We start from the raw sequence: 18,629 nt of genomic DNA, 5'->3' as shown, positions 1-18,629 counted from the left end.
TCTTTTTTTCTTTATCATTATTTTGATACATTTACATCCTTTTTTAAGTAGAATTTTTTTAATTGATTTGACAACTACGCAACATCAGCTTGTTTGTTTAAGGTTATGTTACTTGTTGAAAACACATGAAGCCGAGTGCCGAGCGCAGTGAAGTGCAAATTTTTTGTAGTTTTATCATAGGTTTTATCATCAATTAATTCATTCACCGCAGTCAACTGATTATCGTAGCCCTTCCTGCTGTTCCGACCTGTTCCATTTCACTTACGTTCACTTCTCTTTAAGTTTCTGAGAATATTGTCATCGACCTGATCTTGGCAGCACATCTCCACAACTTCTGCGTCCCTTAGAATTTGCACTGATTTTGTGATGCTAAAGTTTCCTTAATCGTAAGTTTCTTTTCCTCATTAGAAGTCTTTTGTCTTGTCTAGAGTCCCTTTATACTGAGAGTCAAGACAATTCGGCTCATGGATGTCACAAACGGGAATAAAGATTACAGAAATTGAACGTTTTTCGTAATCTTTGATCGGCCCATTCTCAAATGCCCACAGATTAGTCCAGATCGCTAACATCCAATCTAGCCAATGCTTCAGAAGCGTGAGTAATTTTTGCTACAGGTTAGGCAACTTTAGAAAATTGATGGCACTACCAGTAGTGAAAGAACTTGACCGGATCGAGAGAAATTTCCTATTGAATCTGATTATAAAGCTTGAAAAAAGTATAAATAGTAATGTGTAATAATGGTTTTTGATCAAATAAGATTTTATCAAGTACTGTTATGCTAAGTATTCTGTTCCAATATTCTTACAACAGTTGGTAGCAATTAACTGCTCTCATGGGGGCCTGGCGGGAATTCAAAACTAGGAACCAAAAGTCTCATTTTGGCAGGATTTTGCTTTAATTTTCGGTTTCTAAGGCTTTAAACTTCAAAAATATGATATATTATAATCTGCAAATTTTTTCAATAATGTTATCTACTCAGTATACTGATGAACTCTGATTTGTTTATTTCCACCGATAAAGCACAAAAACATAGCCCGATTATACGAATAAAGAAGGAGAATTAATTAAAATACGGGTAAACAAGGCTGAAAATTATTGAAACACTTAAAGGCAGGACGTTTCGAGCTGCTACCAGCTCATTTTCAGCTACAAAAACACATGAAAACAAGTAAAAAATTGAGTGGCGACCTGACCCCAGCCGTTATTATGAGTGGTTACGTGATAACGGCTGAGGTCAGGTCGCCACTCAATTTTTTACTTGTTTTTATGTGTTTTTGCAGCTGAAAATGAGCTGGAAGCAGCTCAAAACGTCTTACCTTTTAGGGCCGTTCCTGTCAAATCATTCAACTAGTAGTTGACTGTCTGTTAAGGTTCAACTAGAGGTTGGTGTGTCTTGTCAATTTACAACTACTGGTTGAGAGGCTGTTAACGGGCTGATTTTCAACTGGTGCTTTTTCTGCCTGTTAGGATTCAACTAGGACTTCAGACAAAACATTCGTTCCGGTTCTTCGCGTTTCACTGGTTCACAAAGAGCCTGATTTAACTACCTGGGCTCGGTTTGCGGACCCCGCCACCCGCACCCTCCTCTTTGCAGGGGTTGTTCTGTCCTCTCGTTCAACTGCTAATTGAATTTTCGGCAAGGGTTCCCAGACATTAGAAACAACCTGATGAAGGATATGAGGGAACAAATCATGTTAATGCACTATTTGGCAAGTAGTCTTTGTTCAGTAACTAGAGGTTGAAAATCAGTGACAAGACTCTCCTTCAGGTCGAACTGGAAGTTACCTTTAACTGGTAGTTCGTCAACTAGCAGTTGAGACCCGATTTGACAGGAACGGCCCTTAGTGTTTCAATAATTTTTAGCCTTGTTTACTCGTATTTTAATTAATTCTCCTTCTTTATTTATTTCCACCTTAATTATTTAATCTGGAAATATAGAACCACATAAATTCTACTGAGAAACTAATTCTTGAATTCTTCGGAACGTTTCATCCCACAAAAATCTGAAAAAGAAGTATTCTCCCGCCGAAAATCTGCTGAAAATAGCCAAAATTTCAGTTTTGGCTCCTAGTTTTAAATGCCCATGGATTTTCCCGCCAATGGCGCTCACAAAACTACTCACGCTCCTCCGCCGATGTTAGCGATCTGGACTAATCTGTGCAAATGCCTTTCTCCGTTCCTCCTCTCATTCCGTTTGTTCCTTGCCGAACCCGTAATTCCCTGGTCCATTCCAGATTATAATCTTTGCAATTGGTGAAAATGTAATCTTTATTCCCGTTTGTGACACTGTGGAGGCCTAAAATACGGGAACCAATCAGAAATGGATTCAAATTGTCTTGACTCTCAGTATAAAGGGACTCTAGTCTTGTCAACATGATGCCTTGTCTGAAAATTAGATCTAGAGTTCTAACAGAGCGGTTCAACTACTGTTGTATGTGGTGCTTAAGACTGAAAATGAAATCCAACCTTTTTGTCAGTTTCTGATGTTTATCGCACTGCAATTCATTCAAATAAATCCTTTCCCTTTTTAGTAGCTGGTAGAATTCTCTAACTTTATTTAAATGAGCAGCTCTAAGTTTCCTACTGTGTAACTTTTTCTCTTCCCAAGAAAGATTGTAGCATTTCAACAAATTGATTAGAGTGCTGTTGGTAGATTCCTGTCAGAAATCAAAGAACTAATAACAATAAGTCAGAGGTAGTTAGTTCCCCAGACAATTTACCAGAGGAACCATTATTATGGTGTTGGTTATGTTGGATTTTTGTATATCAGTTCTGAGCTGGCTGTCGCTAGTCCTATCTCCATAAGAAATTCACTAATCAAGCTTTGATCAATGCATGGAAATGCTGAACGGCCTTTGCCAATCGGTTAAACTCAGCCTAGGCATTACTTTGGTACATCAACTGGATTGTAACTTCTAAATGGTCAGATTTTCATTAGCTTTTTCTCCCCATAGAAATGATTTTTTGAACTTTTCAATGAACCTCTTGATGGTTTTTACTCAAAATTTTACTTCAGATAAACTATGCCACAATCTTGTAATAATTCCTTGCTACTACCCCATTTTATGTCATCACTTGCTTTTTTCCCCAGGGAGCCCTTCATCCCTGCAAATATCTTTTACGAAGTATTCATTCAGTAATCAGGTAACACGGAATCATTTTGCCAGTTGCCAACATGGGAGACAACATAGAAACATCAGATGAAACTGTACTTGATGAGGAAGCTCTTTTACAAAAACACCGCAAGGAACGGAAGGATCTCCAAGGTAATTCATTCACTTAATAATTATATACTTAAGTATCTATTTTTAATAATGATGGTGAGTTGGTAAAAAAAAGTTAACTTGTTAATGTCCTCCATTTGGAAAAATCTGGAAGTAACATTTACAGGTACTTTCATCACTTTGATTTGATTTTATCAACTGAAACACCTTACATTTCCAGTCAAATTTGTCAATTTATAGAAATTGTTATGTCATCATACTAATGAATGATGAGAAAAAATAACAAATTTTATTCATGCCTCACAAATCCTGAAAGAGATTATACTTAGTACCTTTATTTTGTAAGCCTCAATAGCCTTCTTTTTTTTATGTAAGCATCATGGTGGAGTTAGTGCAGAAAGCAATAAACCCACACCACATCTCTAGCAGCTCTGTCGTTTTCTTTTTAAAAGAAATACCTATACATACAACAGGTGTGATGGGCTTGTTCCTTTCATGAACTGTACAATTTTGCCAAATATTGGTGAAAATAATCGAAATAGTGCCACTTTATTTACAGCAAAAATCACATCATTGAAAAAATCAATCACAAAAGGGGACAAGAAGAAACGGAAGGATGTCCTTGAGCAAATTGCCGAGTTGGAAACTGCTTTGAACACTCAACAGGAGGAGGAACTTGCAACATTGAAACCCAACAAGAAGGAAGTAAGTCCTACTCATAATACTGCCATGCTAAGGGTAAACGCTGTATGAACCTTCAGGCGTCGCCAAATTTCCTCTGACAAAACACGGATTTCCTGGTAAACTTATGAATATTTTCCTCCTAACTTTTTAGATAATTTTGTTCGCCGTTTCATCTAAAGTTTCAAAAAAATTTGAAGGAAAAATATTCATAACATTCCCCAAAGAAGACATTTTATTGGAGGAAAGTTGACAACTCTCGAATGTTCATATGGCGTTCTTCCTTAGCTTGGCAGAATAGTGATCTCACTTCAGCTATCTTAACTGCCTCAGCAGAGTACTTTGCCCAAAAGCGCCGATTTCAGTGGTGTCAGAAATTTTTCCAAGAACAATTCTTGTGGACATTTTCCCATGATTTAAGTAAATTACAATTTTTCATGACCTTCAGAACTATCCACTTTGCATTGGAAGCACTCCTGATTTGTTTGAATGCTATGACTAATTGTAATTAACGAAAACTTTGAAAGGCAAAGATATTAAGAAGGGACCTTCACATTTTTACAGCAATTGAAGTCGTAACCAGCGGGTTGTTAAGTCAAATAATTTCTTAAATTATTCTATACTTGTTATTACTAAGAAGATGGTTGTAAATTGAAACGTTCATGCCTGAACTTGGTGTAACATTACACTCAAAACCCTTACGCAGATAATATTTTTTATTTTGCCATTTGCAGGATTCAACAGTGCAGGTAATTACAGAATCAATAGGAGACTTACGAGTTCTTGAAGAGGAGACGGAGGTCCCAATACCTGTGAGGGTATCAAAAACACAGAGACGGCGTGAGCGGAAAGTGGCTGAATTTAAAGAACGAGAACGCATTGCAAAAGCAGAGGAACAGGACCCTGCAAGTTCAGCCAAGTATATTGAAACAGAAGCCATCAATAAGATACTCAAGAGCAAAGGACTCATGATTAAAGATGTCCCTTCGGATGGAGATTGGTATGTATCCATTTCGTTATTTTCAACTTTTTTTTTTTGGTTTTACTTTCTGTAAAGCAAGAAGTAGAAATTTTTTCGGAAATGTTTTCAAATTTTTTAATAGACGCATAAATGAATATGTAGGTAGTCAAGTCTCCTTGTTAGAGTTGTCTTTCCTTTTTTAAAAATACTAATTTTTGGTGCATGTTTAAATGTTAGATTTTGAAAAAAAAAATGTAAAATAATAGATGAATTTTGTCATTTTCAAGGGGAATGTGCCTATCCAACAAACATATTTAAGTTTTCCTTAAGAGTGAAAAGGAATTGAGAAATCAAATAAGCAAAGAAAATATCATTTTGGCCAGAAAGATTAAGACATTCACATGATGCAATGTACTTGAAATTCTTAAATTTTTTGCTCCACAAGACCCACTTAAGTATTAGAAGTACGAAATAAAAAAAGAGGCCACAAGTATTTTGTAATTTTAAATAAAAATTTCCAGCTTTTCAAATAGTACCATAAAAAATGAAGCGCTGGGTGCAGAAAGGGCATTTCCTGGTCAAGGTGTCTCAAAATCTCTGCGAGATTTTCATCCATTATGATCAAAGCAGATGTACGTATGTACTTTATTAAAACTTTCACTAAATATTCCTTACGATTTAACAATGGTCTAAACAAAAAACTTCAGAAAATTGACCCAATTGTTTCTAAAATATAATTTAGTAAGTATTGAAGATTCTGATGACATAAGAGAAGTGCCCTTTCTGCACTGAGCGCCTCAAAAGTTCTAAAATTTTTTCATGCTGCATTTTTATATGAAGAGTACTTTTATATGTATAACTTCAAAATAGTCTGCTCTCTTTATAGACCTAGGTGTGTACTCCAAGTTTCCTCAGATCCTCCTAATGTACTTCATTTTAATTTCAGTATGTACAGCGCGGTTAAATACCAGTTAAGCGAGAAAAACCTTCCAGTGATCTCAGTCTCGGACTTGCGGCATAGAACCTCTGACCAAATGCGCAGCAAGTCAAGCGAGTTCTTGCCATACCTCTGCCATCCAGACACTGGGCTTGTATTCAGCCCGGAAGAATATGCAGAATATTGTGATAAAGTGGCCAACACGCACGAATGGGGAACGCAGATCGAAGTAAGTCACCGCATAAGAGTCCATTATTTTGTCAAATTAAAAACAAAACCACCTTAATCTGAAGAAGAATTCTCAATTTACAACTTGTGCTATCCCTGTAGAAAAAAAAATGGTGAGTGACTTTATCAAGTCTGTTAGTGCATACCTACTATGATTTTTGTCGCAGCAGAGGTTTTATCAATGAAGGGTTTGTAACAACCATTCGCCATTTTTTTTTTGCTTCAAATATCCCTGAAAGGATAATCCCACACTTGCAGTTCCTGAAGTCCCATCCCCTTCAGTCCCTAATGAAGCCAGCCCCAGGTAACCGTTATTTAAGATCATCAAACTGGGGTCACCCGGCTGGGAATCGACCCTGGGACCTCCTGATCGTAGAGCAAGCGCTACAACCACTACCCTATAGGAGGCAGACAATGATGGTCACATTAGATGCACAAAAAATCATCATAATTCTTAAGAGGTGTAATCGTCGTTAATTCATGGATTCAAAACGTTTACATTTGGATTAATGTCAGTATATGTGGCTTGTCTAAAATCATCAGTTAATAAAACATGATTCTGCTGAAAATGAAACTAATCTATAATTTCAAATAAAACTCACAAGAATCACTTCATTCAAAGTTTCATCATTCATCATTTTTATTCCTCATGAAAAAATTCAGTTTATGAGTCAATTTTGCAACCTAGGAATGAAAGTATGTTTCTTCGTCTGAGATTCGACAACATGACGTGTTAAAATATTCCTTGTCCTCTTATTATGAAATGTCTGAAGTCACTCCTTAAAACAGTGTTAGTAATTTTGTGCCCTTTCCTCCCTTTTCAGTTGCGGGCTTTGAGTCATGCTTTAAACTGTGGTATTGAGGTTGTGCAGGCAACAGGTCCAGCATTGATGATAGGTGAAGAATATGTGGAGGATGGTGGATACTTGACCATAACATTCCACCGCCACATGTACCAGCTCGGTGCCCATTACAACTCAGTTACCACTTACCAAGAACCAGAGAATGAGGACGATTTTTAAGGGGCTCCTAAGTTTGCGATGTGATGGCTGCCTGAAAATTTTCTTTGCCAGCACTTTTTCTTGTTCTTATCTCCTTACACATTTATGTATCATTAAGTAATGGCTTTTTTTAAGAAACAGACACAAAGAGGATGAAAATTCATATCAAGTATTCGATTTTGCCGGATTACAAAAGAATAGTTATGAAGCTTTTGTTGTCTGTATTCAGTAGTGTGCCAAATTCAACTATCTGTTAAAAATTTATTATGTTTGTTCAGAATTATGAATGAATCATACAAAAGAAAACAGCGATTTGCTGCACTCTTGTGTTGACTATGCTGCTCGTAACATCTTGACAAAAATCTATGAGAGGGTGCACCTTAAACGAATAAATTCAGGTGTTGATTACTAAATTTTAGATGGCATCCTGCAAATACATTTCAACTCGTTCAGAAACCTTGAGCCATGCTGAATTTCAGCTTCTATATGTTGTGGACTTGGATCCCTTGTGCCGGGATGAAAGAGATGACCATTACTTTTTGTAACGTTTGCAACTTATATATGAAACTTGATTGACTATTTTGAGAAGGTGGTCTTCCTCCCAAAATTAAAAATCCATCACCTGAATTATTTAGAATAAAGAGCAGCCCAAGCCTGTAATACATGAGATTATTTCTGCCTAATTTTAGGACTCTCAAATGATTGAGGCGTCTGGGATTTTCAAATTTAGTTTTTATGAAATTTGTTATATCCCATGAATTGTATGAGAGCCTCTCTATTTTCTTTTCATAGAATCTGGTCAATGTATCTACATAGCTGTTATTTCCGAATGTGGAGACACTACCTCTAGCTTTTTTCATGCTTCTAATCTTGAATTTATTTATTAATTAATGCGATTGAGCAATCAAGGTCTAACTTTTAATAAGAATATTGATAATATTAATAACAAAATTGACTCCAATGAAAACTAAATAACAAAATTGCATGATATTAATGAAAAATAAAATTACTGGAAGTCTCTTCCAGTGTGTAATTTGAAGAAGGAGTGTCCTCAGTGTGATGTTGTTGTAAAAATATTGAACTGTACTTTAACATTAGTACAAAGAAGAGGCGAAGTTATGAATCGAGGGAGATGTAGTGATGAAGCAATTTTAAGCAGTATCCATGACTTTCCCTCTCACTGCCAATTTGATATGCCTAACATTTCTACTTTATATGGCATTTGTTGTTTTTGTCTATTATGAATAAATGAGTTTTAATATGTAATTATTCTGAATTTCCCGTTTTGAGTTACAAATACATACATGAAAACTCCTTGGTTTTCTCTCACACGGCTCATAATAATTATAATATTTTGATAAAATGCTGATTTCCACTGTTATACAAGTTACCTAAGCAATATACGTGCTTAACACTCTTGCACTTCTTGATACTCTTTTACTTTAATTTGAAAGTGATTGATGCACACCGGAGAGAAAGAGCCTCCCAAAAAAGAGGCTGATTTTGGCCCCTTTTTAGGTATTCGATTCGACCATCGGACCAAGGTTTAAATGGAAGCTTATAGTAACAGAAAACTCAGGAAAAAATTTCAAGATGAGTATAGGAACCGTTTTCGAGTTACGGGGGGGCAAAGGGGTCGCAATCTGGCCTAATTTTTTGCTGTTTTCTTGTAGAATTGATGTATCGGCGGGGTTCTTATCGTTGTTTACGCATGTGTAGCACATGGATTCCTACGTGTTTTTACACGTAGAATCGATTTTTAACGTTGCCGAATCGATATATTGATCAGTTAAATCGATTTTGAACGATTTTTTAAGGAAAATCGATGCTATTTCAGGATCGAAATTGTTTATTTTCGATTCATGAATGAATAAATGCACCTGAAATGACTGAAGCACATGTAACCCTATGTATTTTGACACGGAAAATTGATTTTTAACATTGACGAGTCGATTTATCTACAGTTTGTATCGAATTTTTGCGACTTTTTACGGAAAATCGATGACTTAGCGGAATTAAAATCGGGTTTGCTCCATCCGAGATCGGAGATATGTACCCAACATGATTGGAGCACATCGACTCTTACGTATTTTTATACGTGGAATCGATATATAACCTCGATAAGTCGATATATCGATCAATTGTATTGAATTGATGCGATTTTTTGCGGAAAATCGATGGTTTATCGGGATTGAGATCGGTGTCTCTCCGTCCAAGATCGGAGAAATGTACCCTTCATGATTGGAGCACATCAATTCTTACGTAATTCTGCACGTAGAATCAATTTTAAACGTCGACGCGTCGATATATCGATCTGACATACACAACTCTTGCGATTTTTTACGGATATTCGATGGTTCTTTTGGATTGGCATTGGAAAAATCTAACAGACATGACTGGAGCACATCGATTCGTTTGTGATTATTCTCGCAAAATCAATTTTTGAAGTCCACGAGTCGATTTATTGACTGGTCATATTGACTTCATGTGATTGGAACCAAATCCATTGACACCAGAGTGAATGAGTGAATGAATGACTTCACTTAAAATGATTTAAGGAGATACATACACGCATCTACCTTTTTATGGAACAGTATGAGAATTCCGGATCAGCATATTTGAAGGAAGATAAACTGTCCCTCGAGTTGGCCGAGTATGACCGCAATCGATAAATCGACTCGTCAACCTTAAAAATGATTCTACGTGTAAAAGTACGTGGACACGGCGTGCTCCGACCATGTTAGGTGCATATCTCCACCCTCGGACTGTAAGTAACCAATTTCATTCCTGATCAAAAAATCGATTTTCCATAAAAATCACAAGAAGTCAATACGTCCAGTCAATAAATCGACTCGTGGACTTCAAAAATTGATTTTGCGAGAATAATCACAAACGAATCGATGTGCTCCAGTCATGTCTGTTAGATTTTTCCAATGCCAATCCAAAAGAACCATCGAATATCCGTAAAAAATCGCAAGAGTTGTGTATGTCAGATCGATATATCGACGCGTCGACGTTTAAAATTGATTCTACGTGCAGAATTACGTAAGAATTGATGTGCTCCAATCATGAAGGGTACATTTCTCCGATCTTGGACGGAGAGACACCGATCTCAATCCCGATAAACCATCGATTTTCCGCAAAAAATCGCATCAATTCAATACAATTGATCGATATATCGACTTATCGAGGTTATATATCGATTCCACGTATAAAAATACGTAAGAGTCGATGTGCTCCAATCATGTTGGGTACATATCTCCGATCTCGGATGGAGCAAACCCGATTTTAATTCCGCTAAGTCATCGATTTTCCGTAAAAAGTCGCAAAAATTCGATACAAACTGTAGATAAATCGACTCGTCAATGTTAAAAATCAATTTTCCGTGTCAAAATACATAGGGTTACATGTGCTTCAGTCATTTCAGGTGCATTTATTCATTCATGAATCGAAAATAAACAATTTCGATCCTGAAATAGCATCGATTTTCCTTAAAAAATCGTTCAAAATCGATTTAACTGATCAATATATCGATTCGGCAACGTTAAAAATCGATTCTACGTGTAAAAACACGTAGGAATCCATGTGCTACACATGCGTAAACAACGATAAGAACCCCGCCGATACATCAATTCTACAAGAAAACAGCAAAAAATTAGGCCAGATTGCGACCCCTTTGCCCCCCCGTAACTCGAAAACGGTTCCTATACTCATCTTGAAATTTTTTCCTGAGTTTTCTGTTACTATAAGCTTCCATTTAAACCTTGGTCCGATGGTCGAATCGAATACCTAAAAAGGGGCCAAATTTTGGGAGGCTCTTTCTTAAGTTGCCCTTCATTAAATTCACCATTAATTCCAGCTCTACTACAGCTGGCTATATGGTCATTCTGATGGTCCCAAGAGACTGTAGATGTAACTTAATACTTGGTTGCGGTGCGGAGATAGTCTTTTCCAGATGGCATGGACACACTGTGAATAGAACTTGATGGAAATATTTCGCCAATTTCCTCATTAGTTGCTTCGGGGAGTATCATAATTTTCTCTCCAGGCTGCAAAAAGTGAAGATAGACTCTTGAGATTTTTTGAAACTGACTTAATAGAAATCAAGGACACAGATCCTTAATCGGACCTTTCCTAAACAGCTGCAGTCCATGTTAAATTTAAGTACACTTCTGTGAGTGATAAATCTCATCTTCATATGTTGTGAGTCTAATACAATTTCAGGCCTCATAAGCAAATAGGAGAATGAAGAACAGGTATGGATAGCCCTGGATCTGCCGTCTTCTTTGATCCTCTGCTTGAAAAAGTATGACTCCTATGCATTTGTTTTGGATACAGAGTTTGCATACAGAAATCCTATCAATGTAATGACAAAGAGTGAAGATTAGCCTTTGACAGTAGCATGTCATCTATCAGGATTCATCTTTTTAAAGATACCATGCAGCATTGGTTGTTTCCATTCCATCATGCCTTTAAAAACATGAACCTGTTATTTTTGGTGAGAAATTACAATAAAACCTCACTGAGTCATAGTTTTTTCCATTTCAGTTTCTAACAGAACTTCAGGATAGGGTAAGAATTTAGTTTTCACTGGACTTTTTCTCTTGTGAAAATTGCATGTAAAACATGGTTAACATAGGGCACTTATCAAATATCTGAATTAATGTACAAGTGAAAAATTAACAGTTGCTGTGTGTGTACGTACATTAAAATTAGACAATTCAAACTCTCCACTCTTAGAATAGCCAAAATTATCGTTGTTCCAACTAATTAGATTGATGATATCTCCTCATTACTGTTAGCCCTTTGCAAAACCATGGGACCGGAGGCAATAGTTGCCATAAACGCATTTTATTTCTACAGCTAAAGCAAAAAAAACTATTAATAGGTATTGAAAGGATATAGATTGATATTTACTTACTGTCCAATCTACTGGAGTCGCAATTACTTTTAACCGGTCATGCAGTTGCAGTGCAGTAATTACTCGTAAAATTTCGCTGAAAAAAAGGTATGGTTTTCATTAAAAATTCATTCATCCAGCGCCAGCCACACTACATTTTATGTGTTCAATGAGAGAAATCTGGATATTCTTTCCAAACACCATTTAAATTTAAGATGGGAGAAAAAAGAAAGAAAATATGAATGTTGGATCGGATCAGGGGCTACTTACTCAATATTCCTTCCAATTGTTGTCGGATAGAGCATAGAAAGCCTGAGCTTTTTATTGGGGTCAATAATGTAAAGGGCTCTGACTGTCACTGCAGTTTCTGGGTCCTGCCTGTCAGTCTCATTCAACATGTCCAACCTCACTGCCAGTTCCCTCGATTCGTCGCAAATGATTGGGTATGGAAAATCGGCTGGAATATCGGTATAGTATGATTTGATATCCTGTATACACCAGAAAAAGACAACATAACATACCCATCCAAAACCATGATGAAATTAAAAAACGTGTTATCAATTTTTGATGATGTTCTGCTCACATCTCTACTATGGAAAGAAAAGCAACTCACAATCATTTCTGGTAGAACATTTTATGTAGAACCTTTCTTTCAATTTTTAGACCTGGAACTATCCTCCGTTAAGCACAATTTAAGCCACTCAAACTCCCTCCTAACCCCCCCCCCCCTCCCTAACGCACACACACCCCTGTAAAAAACAATTACCTAAAAAAGTCCGATCTGTCGTTTTGTGAGTGAGGCAAGTGTTAGTCACCTATCAAGCTCACTTTAGTTACGTACATGTTAGTCTTAACAGGTTTTTTGGGTGGAAGGACTTCTGTAGCACCAATATGCTTAGCTTGATACTTCCAGCAATTAGATGCCCGCAAGACTTTTTCTGTATGCTAAGTCCCAATGCGGGTCAAACTAACCCATATTTAAATACATCGATTTTGTTAGTTTTTGAAGTATTAGGTAGGTACCTACGTTTTTGAATGCAAGAAATATACTTTTTTCTTTTATTGAAATTTTTTCATCTTTCGAGATTAATGCAGCATTTTCTCGTACTTTTGAATGCAAGTAACCGAGTATAAATGTAGCGTGACCCCTCCTTAAATAAAGTGTTCATTCTTTACGTAAACGCAGCTTCGTATCTGAATACCTAAAACTCGTAAAAAGTCGTGAAATATTTCATAAAATTTGACGAGCGATGAGTGGCGAGAAATCGGCGTGGGCAGTGTAAATTAATGCGGTATTTTCCCGCAATTTTGTATGCGAATCGTGCCACCTCTCCCGAAATTGAATTATTCATATAGTTTGCATAAACGCAGCTTCGTTTCTCCAAAATATTTCATAAAATTTCAATTTTTCCCGCCTTCTGGTCAACAAGAGTTCCACCAATCGCGCACTAACCGCACTCAACGCAGATTGGCCGTTGCATTCAACCGTACGGAGCGCGGCGGGAAAGTCTCTCATTGGTTCCCGCCAATTCCGCCGAAATTGACGCGCCAATATACAAAGTGACGCGCCACTTTTCAAATTAGCGGGGAGTACTCTGGACGCGCCGCTTGGGCACAGAGGAGAATTTCGAGAGCGCCGCAACCCGCGGCGTACTACGATCCAAAACTCAAGAATAGGAAGGAATTCGTTGGATAATGATTGGAAGATCACGAAAGTTTCGCGACCGATGTTTTTTGAGTCGCTAATTTCGAATTTGATGTCAAATTGCTTATACATTTTAAAATCCTAACCTATTAATTGTGGTCAAGTTTATAGCACGCTGCGGCACGGCGCACAGTGGATCGAGTTAAATTAGAGAGGTCGGGCATGCTCTTTTTGACTGAAACCGCAAATTTTTGTGTTTATTTCGTCTCATTTTTAATTTCGATGGGTGCTAGCTGTCGAAAATGTCACGACGAAACCAGTTGAACCACTTTTGGAAGCTCAAAGTTTTGTATAAACGGAGTTAAAAACGTTTGAAGTTTCCAAATTTTGTCCGACCTCTCCTATTGACTCGACCCACTGTGCGGCGCGGCGCGCGTGTTGCCGCCTCGAAACGTGCACTGACGCCTACAAACCTAAGGGGATACTTCCAGCATTGCGCAATGCGTGAAGTAGCCCCTTAGGTTTGTAGGCGTCAGAGCGCGTCTCGCGCTGGCAACACGCCGCGCCGCGGCTCTCCCGGCGGGCGACAGCTTTTATTGAGTTTGAGAGGTCATTTCAAGGTTTTTTAGTAGCGCCATCGTTCTTTTCGTGAAATTTGACATAAGAATCAAGCATTAATTTGCAAATCCCCGCACCTTGCAACAGGCCCATTGCTGGAGTGTGGCGCGCCTTCACTCCGGCTGGCAGCAACATGCTTACACCCGTGGTCGAATAGTTGTATCACTGCGCCTGCCGTGAATGAGTTCAAATATCCTTTCCTACACGCGTAAGGAAGCGTATTTAGCTCCAACTGCAACGTTGCAGACCTCAACTAATGTCTTATTTTCAATCAATCTTGTCACGAAAGGAAAATACTGTTTTTCTAAAGAATTTCCCCGGAATTTCTACAGTCGCCGGAAATTTTGACGCAATATTTTCGCTCGTTTCATACGACATTTTAAAAAAATGAATTTAATAAACCTAATCCGAGATTCTGAATCGTTACAATTCAGGGATACAATTTCACTCAATTTGTGGTAAAAACGGGACAGAGAGGCAAGGAGAATGACGTTTAGTCCTCCCTTTGCGGCGATTTTAGTGGCGCGCCAGCAAGGGAGATCGCACGGGACGGGACCCGAGTAATTGCTGGAGCGTGGCGCGCCTTCAATCCGGCTGGCAGCAACATGCTTACACCCGTGGTCGAATAGTTGTATCACTGCGCCTGCCGTGAATGAGTTCAAATATCCTTTCCTACACGCGTAAGGAAGCGTATTTAGCTCCAACTGCAACGTTGCAGACCTCAACTAATGTCTTATTTTCAATCAATCTTGTCACGAAAGGAAAATACTGTTTTTCTAAAGAATTTCCCCGGAATTTCTACAGTCGCCGGAAATTTTGACGCAATATTTTCGCTCGTTTCATACGACATTTTAAAAAAATGAATTTAATAAACCTAATCCGAGATTCTGAATCGTTACAATTCAGGGATACAATTTCACTCAATTTGTGGTAAAAACGGGACAGAGAGGCAAGGAGAATGACGTTTAGTCCTCCCTTTGCGGCGATTTTAGTGGCGCGCCAGCAAGGGAGATCGCACGGGACGGGACCCGAGTAATTGCTGGAGCGTGGCGCGCCTTCAATCCGGCTGGCAGCAACATGCTTACACCCGTGGTCGAATAGTTGTATCACTGCGCCTGCCGTGAATGAGTTCAAATATCCTTTCCTACACGCGTAAGGAAGCGTATTTAGCTCCAACTGCAACGTTGCAGACCTCAACTAATGTCTTATTTTCAATCAATCTTGTCACGAAAGGAAAATACTATTTTTCTAAAGAATTTCCCCGGAATTTCTACAGTCGCCGGAAATTTTGACGCAATATTTTCGCTCGTTTCATACGTCATTTTAAAAAAATGAATATAATAAACCCAATCCGAGATTCTGAATTCCGACAAGGTAATTTCCCCTTGTCTAACATTTACCTCCATCATAAATTGGAGGAAAATAAAATCCGATCATTGGACACATAATTATAGGGCGAAGTAATAAAGAGGACTAAAAAATGGGACAAATTTTCTTTTAGACCAAACTAACTATTGGACCATAAGTAATGTGAAATAGACCAAATAAAAAAAAAAATTGGACACAATAACATTGGACGAAGTTTCTTATAACCCGCCATGCGCGCTTTGGACGGCACAGGGCGGCTCGTGAAATTCTCCCCTGTGCTCTGCCGCTGGGCGAGCGCACACTGAAGAAATTCACCCGTGGAAGGCTTTCTTTTCATCCGTCATCCGCCGGATCCCTTTTCAGCTTTAGGGTGTCCCTCAAATTTCACCTCGGGGGACACCGTAATCGATCTTGCACCATCGCGATTATCGGAACTAAGTATGTCGATACGACAAGACCAGACCTAGTCCCATCTTAACTATGCAATAAGTCGCATTGTCGCGTCTCGATGTCTTATCGGGTTGTTAGGCCTTGTCTCCACGGGACGTTTTCATGGGATTTGTCCCAAGTTCGAATCGCAGGAATGAAACTTCTGGGATTTTTCCCAGTTACCGTCTCCACGGGACGGGCCTTATACAGTCCTGCGACTAGTTTGCGCGGGAAGATAAATTAGTTATAGTCGAGTATTTAACCGGGATTAAAATAATAATTGCACTCAATTGACAATTAGACACATTATTTTAACTAAACAAACATGAAAAATGCAGTAATGAATAAAATATCGCACAATTCGTTTTCACTTCTTCTTCTTCTCTCAGTGGGTCCTAGGGATACAAGCACCATACTTGGTACTGGGAAAAATATTGATTAACTCAATATTTTTCCCAACTACGTAAGTGGGATTTTTCCCTGGGACAAATCTCGTGAAACGGCTCGTGGAGACAAGGCCTTATAACTTCCGATAATTGGCCCATAGGTGAAGCAATTCGTGAAGCAGGCACTGCATGTAGGTAAGTAAACTTAAGACCAACTCGAATGAACTTACGTTGACCCAGTCTGCGTGTGTTTGGAGTGGATCACATGAGAGGGCCAGCAGCTTAACATTCTGTCTTTTAAACTCGGAATAACGCGCTGCCATTCTTCCCAGTTCAGTCGTGCAAACCGGTGTGAAGTCCGCAGGGTGCGAAAATAACACTACCCACCTGAAACAAGTTTTACCTGTAAGCTAAGTAAAGTGCGACGCACTGAATTCAGAAAATCTTCAATTACATTTCATCTTCCTTAGAAGATAACTAATAAAATTATTTCCTTGCAATTTTTCGGGATTTTTGTAGAATATGAAGGACGGATATTCACAGAAAAAGTTCATCGAATCTGTTGGTTGGTGTTCCTGTGAAAAATATCATCCGAGCGGCGGGTCACAACGTCGCTTTCTGAGACATTTCTTTTTTAACTATTTAGCCGTACCGATTCTCAAAGTTTTTCTTTCAATTGTTGCAACTAAAGCAATTTACTTAGCAAGTAGAGGAAGTAAAAGAAAAATAGGTATAAAACTTCAAAAAATGCTGTTTCTCAAAGTTAATTCAGAGGAAGGAAGTGTAGTTTCGTTAAAAAAAAAAAAATTTAAACTTGACGTAGGATTAATGAAAATACTCGCTTTCGCTACATATAAAAAAGTTTCATTTGTGGTGCGGTTTTCTTTGGAGCAAATGAATGCTTAAAATAATATTTCATTATATAAATTAATATTCTTAATGTTTTAAAATAAAATTGTTTTAAAAAAAAATTAAACAAATCATAGGTATGGCTTAATTGTATGACGTCAGGTCAGTACAATGAGACTTACGAATCCCCGGCGTAATCGTAGAATTCAATCGGGCCATGTGTAGTGTTGGCCGAAAAGTCCGGCACAATTGCCTCCAGCCGCATGGGATAAGAAACTCGAACAACTCACGGAACACCGAAATTTGTTTGAGCTTATACGTGTGTGAAATCACTTCACTAGATAGGTAGAATTACACTACAACGAAAGACTCTGTTTTGGAGAGAATCCAATGTAGAATGCTACATAATACGATCTCCTCTTATCAGATGCTTACTCTGCCGTATTAAAAAAATTCCTGAGAGATTTAAGCACCTATCGCCAAGTTTCTCTATATAAAATATCACATTTGAGAAAGGTTCAGCCTGTTTTTTTTTAACTTTAAAGATACGCTGAATTGCGAACAGAATCCGAAAATTCAAACAAAAGAACGCACAAGTTTTCAAGTTTGTATTTTAACAGAAAAAATTTGGCAACGTTCTCAAGTACAAACTATGTTTTTCCGTATCGCGGAAACTTCTTCCCCCTTTTTTTGGATTTTGCCCATAGCTTACTTTAAGTATCCATGCTTTTAAAATTGAAAAACACTTGTTCGACCAACATTGTCTAGAGCATCCTGAGATTTGCTGTATCTTGTTTTCCTACCGGGCGCTACACATTTCCTGGATCAATGATGCAAATACAAAATCACTTATCTAATTGAGGTGTTTCAAAGTTTCTGCTACTGCATTATATTTTAAGAGAGTACTGTTCACCATTTTTACTCGAATTTCTCAGAGAGAATATTCAAGAGGATGAGAACAAATTCCAGAGAAGGTTCAATGACAATGATAGATCGAACCCTTAATTAAGTGATACAGTGAGAAATCTGTAATGTCGCAAACCGAAATACGTAATCTTGCTATTTCACCATCAATATGCTCAACCCGTGATGTCGAACAGTTCCTTGCCGAATACTGACATTACATCAAATGCAAACACACTGAAATGGTTTGAGCTTCGTGATTACAGGCTAGAGTATCATCTGGACATATTTCTATCAAACGGAACTATGTGCATTGATACATGAGCCCTGAGACTCTTAAGAAAACATGCATACCAGGACTCACGTCATAATGCACATAGTTCCGTTTGATAGAAATACGTCCGTCTGTAAGTATGTCTCCATTGCGGATACGCGTAAAGTGCTTACTGATATCCACAAAGCAGGTAAAGCACACTGATAAGGGTTTCTTGGTCCTCAT

The 18,629-nt window shown here is 38.0% G+C and overlaps 2 protein-coding genes across 3 annotated transcripts; one reads left to right on the top strand and one right to left on the bottom strand.

Annotated features, from left to right (window-relative positions):
* The first annotated feature begins 106 nt into the window (after nucleotides 1-106).
* On the top strand, nucleotides 107-8,298 carry LOC109042492 (deubiquitinase OTUD6B). 2 transcript variants are annotated; one of them, XM_072300030.1, is made up of 6 exons: nucleotides 107-390; nucleotides 3,096-3,266; nucleotides 3,784-3,929; nucleotides 4,640-4,905; nucleotides 5,813-6,032; nucleotides 6,856-8,298. In XM_072300030.1, the coding sequence occupies exons 2-6, from the start codon at nucleotides 3,176-3,178 to the stop codon at nucleotides 7,051-7,053; spliced, it is 921 nt and encodes a 306-aa protein (XP_072156131.1). In that variant the 5' UTR covers nucleotides 107-390; nucleotides 3,096-3,175; the 3' UTR covers nucleotides 7,054-8,298. The 2 variants fall into 2 exon arrangements, with proteins under 2 accessions (XP_072156131.1, XP_018914806.2); XM_019059261.2 differs by having other exon boundaries at nucleotides 108-386; nucleotides 3,092-3,266.
* Nucleotides 7,929-18,287, bottom strand: LOC109042493 (peroxiredoxin-6). Its single transcript, XM_072300031.1, has 7 exons — nucleotides 18,270-18,287; nucleotides 17,410-17,598; nucleotides 16,609-16,765; nucleotides 12,203-12,420; nucleotides 11,954-12,029; nucleotides 10,851-11,081; nucleotides 7,929-8,510 (listed from the first exon to the last, which is right to left on the bottom strand). Exons 2-6 carry the CDS (start codon nucleotides 17,490-17,492, stop codon nucleotides 10,950-10,952), a joined length of 666 nt encoding a protein of 221 aa, XP_072156132.1. The 5' UTR covers nucleotides 17,493-17,598; nucleotides 18,270-18,287; the 3' UTR covers nucleotides 7,929-8,510; nucleotides 10,851-10,949.
* Nucleotides 18,288-18,629: the final 342 nt, after the last annotated feature.

Source organism: Bemisia tabaci, chromosome 4, assembly GCF_918797505.1.
Source record: "Bemisia tabaci chromosome 4, PGI_BMITA_v3".
NCBI classification, from domain to species: Eukaryota; Metazoa; Arthropoda; class Insecta; order Hemiptera; family Aleyrodidae; genus Bemisia; species Bemisia tabaci.
This window is presented reverse-complemented; position numbering and strand designations above follow the sequence as displayed.

What these genes read in the sequence shown, in the direction of transcription:
- LOC109042493 (XM_072300031.1), bottom strand. Translation starts at nt 17,492, where the DNA reads ATGCGGCTGGAGGCAATTGTGCCGGACTTTTCGGCCAACACTACACAT. An exon ending in TACGATTACGCCGGGGATTC is followed by an intron (nt 16,766 to 17,409) that starts GTAAGTCTCATT and finishes AACTTGTTTCAG; the next exon opens with GTGGGTAGTGTTATTTTCGC. An exon ending in CACACGCAGACTGGGTCAAC is followed by an intron (nt 12,421 to 16,608) that starts GTAAGTTCATTC and finishes TGGTGTATACAG; the next exon opens with GATATCAAATCATACTATAC.
- LOC109042492 (XM_072300030.1), top strand. Translation starts at nt 3,176, where the DNA reads ATGGGAGACAACATAGAAACATCAGATGAAACTGTACTTGATGAGGAA. An exon ending in GGAACGGAAGGATCTCCAAG is followed by an intron (nt 3,267 to 3,783) that starts GTAATTCATTCA and finishes CTTTATTTACAG; the next exon opens with CAAAAATCACATCATTGAAA. An exon ending in GTCCCTTCGGATGGAGATTG is followed by an intron (nt 4,906 to 5,812) that starts GTATGTATCCAT and finishes TTTTAATTTCAG; the next exon opens with TATGTACAGCGCGGTTAAAT.